At 43.5% G+C, this 5,000-nt stretch overlaps 1 protein-coding gene across 1 annotated transcript in view; it reads right to left on the minus strand.

The window, feature by feature from the left end:
- The window catches only part of LOC308318838 (thrombospondin-3a-like), a 42,071-nt gene that overhangs the window by 18,481 nt on the left and 18,590 nt on the right, over nt 1-5,000 (minus strand). The window contains exons 9-10 of the mRNA XM_080768510.1: nt 4,623-4,763; nt 2,816-2,890 (exon numbers count right to left, since the gene is read on the minus strand). Coding sequence (XP_080624636.1) covers nt 2,816-2,890; nt 4,623-4,763 — 216 coding nt within the window. The remainder of the gene's footprint in view (nt 1-2,815; nt 2,891-4,622; nt 4,764-5,000) is intronic.

A 5,000-nucleotide genomic window follows, 5' to 3' on the forward strand; every position in this document is an offset into this window, starting at 1 on the left:
AGTAGCCCCATAGCCCCATTCAATTCAATTCAATGCAATGCAATTCAATTCAATTCAATTCAATTCAATTCAATTCAATTCAAAGGGGCTTTATTGGCATGAGAAAACATACGTTTACATTGCCAAAGCAGAAAGAACAATACAACAATACAGCAATACAATCAAAACAAAAATTATGTACTTTGAAGGTCAGAATCTTCAATAGATCAACTTCTGTGTACCAAGATAACTCGATGCAGGTATAGTGCAGGAATATACACAATTATTAGTCTTTAGGGTGGTTGTGTTCCATTTGATATCCTTCTCCTATCACAGCAACTCACAAATCTTGCTGCTGTGTTTGCACATTGTTGTACTTCGCCCAGCAGATATGGGAGTTTTTTGTCATTGGTCATGTTTTCAAAATCTCCGTGTGTGGTTGTAATCTGTGGGAAGTATGTGTCTCTGATGTCTTGGTACAATGGGCAGATGGTTAGGAAGTGTAGCTCGGTTTCCACTTCGTTTAGTGTGCAGTGGGTGCATAGTCTGTCTTCTCTCGGGATACAGGTCTGCCTATGACGGCCTTTCTCGATCGCGAGACTGTGCTCACTGAGTCTGTACCTAGTTAAGATTTTTCTTTGTTTTGGGTCGGTCACGGTGCTCAGGTATTCTGCCACTGTGTATTCTCTGTTTAGGGCCAGGTAGCATTCTAGTTTACTCTGCTTTTGTGTTGCTTCTTTCCAATGTGTCAGATAGTTTTCCCTTTGCTGTTTTATAATTTGGTTTAGTCCAATGGGTTTTCTATCTCGTGGCTCTGTTTGTGTTTGTGCCCGGATTTCCAGGGCCAGCTGGCTGAGGGGGCATCTCTCTAGAGTTTCACTGTGTGTGAGTGCCTTGTTATGGAGTGCATCTAGGTCACTTTCTTTTAGGTGGTTGTAGAACTTAAGTGCTCTCTTTTTTATTTTGATTATGAGTGGGTATCGTCCTAATTCTGCCCTGCATGCATTATTTGGTGTTTTTCGCTGGATACGGAGAATGGATTTGCAGAATTCTGTGTGTAGGGTCTCGGTTTGGTGTTTATCCCATTTTTCCAGGTCATGGTTTGCTAATGGTCCCCAGATCTCGCAACCATAGAGGGAAATTGGTTCTATCACCGAGTCCAGTATTTTAAGCCAGGTTTTAATTGGGATGTCTATTTTGATGTTTCTTTTGATGGCATAGAATGCCCTTCTTGCCTTGTCTCTCAGGTCCTTTACAGCTTGGTTGTAGTTCCCTGTGCTGCTGATGTTTAGGCCAAGGTAGGTATAGTTTTTAGTTTGTTCTAGTGGGATTGTATTTAGGAAAAATTGGTGGTTTTGGCGGCTGGGCCTTTTTTGAAATATCATGATTTTAGTCTTGGTTAGGTTCACTGTCAGGGCCCATGTCTGGGAGAATTTGTGTAGGAGATCAAGTTGCTGCTGTAGTCCTTCCTTGGTTGGGGACAGCAGCAGCAGGTCATCTGCGTAAAGTAAGCATTTGATTTCTGTGTTTGCCAAGGGGATGCCTGGAGCTGTAGACTGTTCTAACGTTTTTGCTAATTCGTTGATGTATATGTTGAAGAGTGTTGGACTCAGGCTGCATCCCTGTCTAACACCACGGCTCTGGGGGAAAAAGTCTGTGTGCTTTTCGCCTATTCTAACTGCGCATTTGTTGTTGGTGTACATTGATTTTATGATGTCATAGGTTTTTCCCCCAATGCCACTTTCCAACAGTTTGTACATCAGACCCTCATGCCAAATTGAATCGAATGCTTTTTTGAAGTCATTGAGGGCTTATGGTAGGGGAAACATGTCCAGTTAATTTGGCCAGTAGAGGGGGCTAATGCTACACTTATACATAGAATGGACTCACTATGGAGTTGGTGCACATAGTGTTACTGCAGCCATGTCAAGGTTTTCATGTTTCTGTATGTGTCCTTTGGGGGGCGCTCTAAGTGTGTTCTATGTGTTGAGGGTTCTCAATTATGTGTCTTGGTTGCATCTGTGTTCTGATCATTAAGCTTGTTGGTTACACCTGTTTGTGAGTGAGTGAGTGAGAGAGAGGGCAGAAGTCTCATTACACTGAAGGAGAGTGCACTGTGCAGATCACTGAGAGAGAGAGCTCTGTGCAGAGCACTGAGAGAGAGAGAGAGTGCACTGTGCAGAAGGAAGAAAGCATGAGTTGGAAGGAAGAAAGCAAAGTAGACCAGAATAAGTAAAGTAAACTAAGAGAAGTGAAGTGAACGAAGTCAAGTGAACTGTAAAATGTAAAGCAGAAGAAAGTTAAGTTATAAGTACAAGAAATGAAGTAAAGTAAAATAGAGAAAAGAAGAGAAAACAATGAGGGTTTTTCAAGAAATACTGAAGGATCCAAGTCCCTCCCCCATTCATGTGCAAGCAGGCAAAGTGGTCAGTATTGTATTTGTTTGTCAAGGTTTATGTGTTATTGTGAATGTAACAATATGTCCCATAAGTTAATGTTTTGTGTCTTTTGTTTTGTACGTCAGTTCTACGGTGTTTTACAGCACAGTGGTGTTAATAAACAGCAGTAAAAAAGAACTCAGAGTCTCGTACGATGGATGGACATATAGAATGGACTCACTATAGAGTTGGTACACATAGAATGGACTCACTATAGAGTTGGTACACATAGAATGGACTCACTATAGAGTTGGTACACATAGAATGGACTCACTATAGAGTTGGTACACATAGAATGGACTCACTATAGAGTTGGTACACATAGAATGGACTCACTATAGAGTTGGTACACATAGAATGGACTCACTATAGAGTTGGCACACATAGAATGGACTCACTATAGAGTTGGTGCAGACAGAGTTGGGAACACAAGCGTCCGCCACTTCCACACATTCATCGATGTCTGAACACTCCTGTAGGGAGGGGGAGAGAGAGAGAGAGAGAGAGAGAGAGACAGACAGACAGACAGACAGACAGACAGACAGACAGCGTGTGAACATCAGTGATGAAGCAGAGACTGAATGAATGCATCGACAAAATATCTTTCATGGAGTCTGTCAGAGATGAATGTCTTGTTCTGTGAACCTCTGACACCATGCCTCTTAACCCATTCTGACCGATTCATACGAGGTTTCCACGGGACACACACTGGTCTGATGAACCCATTCTGACCTGAGATCAGATTCTAAAAATGTCACAGTCGTTCTTCGATTTTTCAAAAATAGCAGACCTACAAGCTCGTAGCGCGCCACTCGGTGGCGCGCTATGAGCTTGTAGATCTGCTATTTTTCAATAGCTAAAGCATGACATGATGCCAACACCAAAATGGGTGCCCGGTCAGAATGGGTTAAAGCCTCTAGCGGGCTGTATGTTGCGTGTCTTAAGTACCAGGTCTTATTACTTAACTTAAGACCTGGAGGCGTGGTCAATGCTCTTTGGACACTCAGAATAGCCACATGGCATTGATCACGACTCCACGTCTTAAGTTAAGTAATAAGACCTGGTACTTCAGGCACGCAAAATACAGCCCACTGTGTTGTTCTGCCTCTTAAAGGGACACTTCACCCTTTTTGCAAAAGAATATATGTTAATGACGTTTAGAAGCTTTAGATCTCTTTTCTGGGGGTATTTATGTGTGTAATCTGTGGTTTTAGATATTTTAGATTGTAGTAGTGAGCCTGTTGTCTCTGATGTCATGGACACTGGGCTCACTACCTTCCTGGACTACAATTCCCATAATTCTTTGGTGCACTGCTCCTCCTTGTGGATAGGGGGGAGAGCTGTCTTACTGAGACAACATGTAGTCCAGGAAGGAAGTGAGCCCAGTGTCCATGACATCAGAGACAACAGGCTCACTGCTACGATCTAAAATATCTAAAACCACATATTACACACATAAAGACCCCCAGGGAAGTGTTCTAAAGCTTCTAAACGTCATTAACATATATTTTTTTGCAAAAAGGGTGAAGTGTCCCTTTAAAGCCTCCAGTAAGTATTGCCGGATTCGAACGGAAAATTAACCGATAATCAACCAGTATTATGTTACTTATTGAGACAATGTATGCAATGGCTAACCTCAGTCTTTTTCTTTTTTTTTTGTTGTGGCTTTAACTCTTTTTTGTATGGAGGGTCAGACATATAGGCTGACAGGAAATGGGGAGAGAGATGGTGGGGGAAGACCCGGGATCGGGAGTCGAACCCGGGGCCACACTGCCAGACTGGATTGCCAGCCACGGTGCCTGTAGGACCGCTGAGCCACGGCCCAGGCCCCTAACCTCAGTCTTAACCAACCGGTCACGTAAGTCCGTTTTTTCACTAAAACTAAATGAAAACAATTATTCAAGAGACTAGTATGGGGCTCCATCTTGCGCCACCCCTTACCCCTTAACCCTAAACCTATTTGCATATTAAGGCGGGAACGCCTTTTGGTGTTAGCATTATGTTATGCTTTAGATATTGAAAAATAGCAGATCTACAATCTTACGAGCTTGTAGGTCTGCTATTTTTGAAAAATCGAAGAACGACTGACATAGAAACATGGCTTTTTCAGAAAACTGTCAGGATGTAGAAGACATCTTTAGAATCTGATCTCAGGTCAGAACGGGTTTAAAAACAGTTCAACTATAGTGTGTGTGTGTCACGTACCTGCTTGTGTTTCCTGGCGAACTCCGCCCCCACGCCAACGAGCGGCGGTCCCCACAGACCGGGGGGGCACGGCTCGCACGAGAAGCCCGAGGCCGTGTTGACACACGCCGAGGGGGAGTAGCAAGGGTGGGCCTCCATGCACTGTGGACCGCACGCACACACACACGCACACGCACACGCACACGCATACACGCACACGCACAGACACACACGCACGCACACACATACACACAGACACACATACACACACACACACACAGACACACACACACATACACACACACACACACACACACACACACACACACACACACAGAACATTTCTATTTTAGTTTAGTCATATAGTCTTTGGACTGAAACTTCATTTAGTTTTAGTCA

This window comes from Protomyctophum bolini (genome assembly GCF_963924005.1).
Source record: "Protomyctophum bolini genome assembly, chromosome: 7".
Taxonomy (NCBI): Eukaryota; Metazoa; Chordata; class Actinopteri; order Myctophiformes; family Myctophidae; genus Protomyctophum; species Protomyctophum bolini.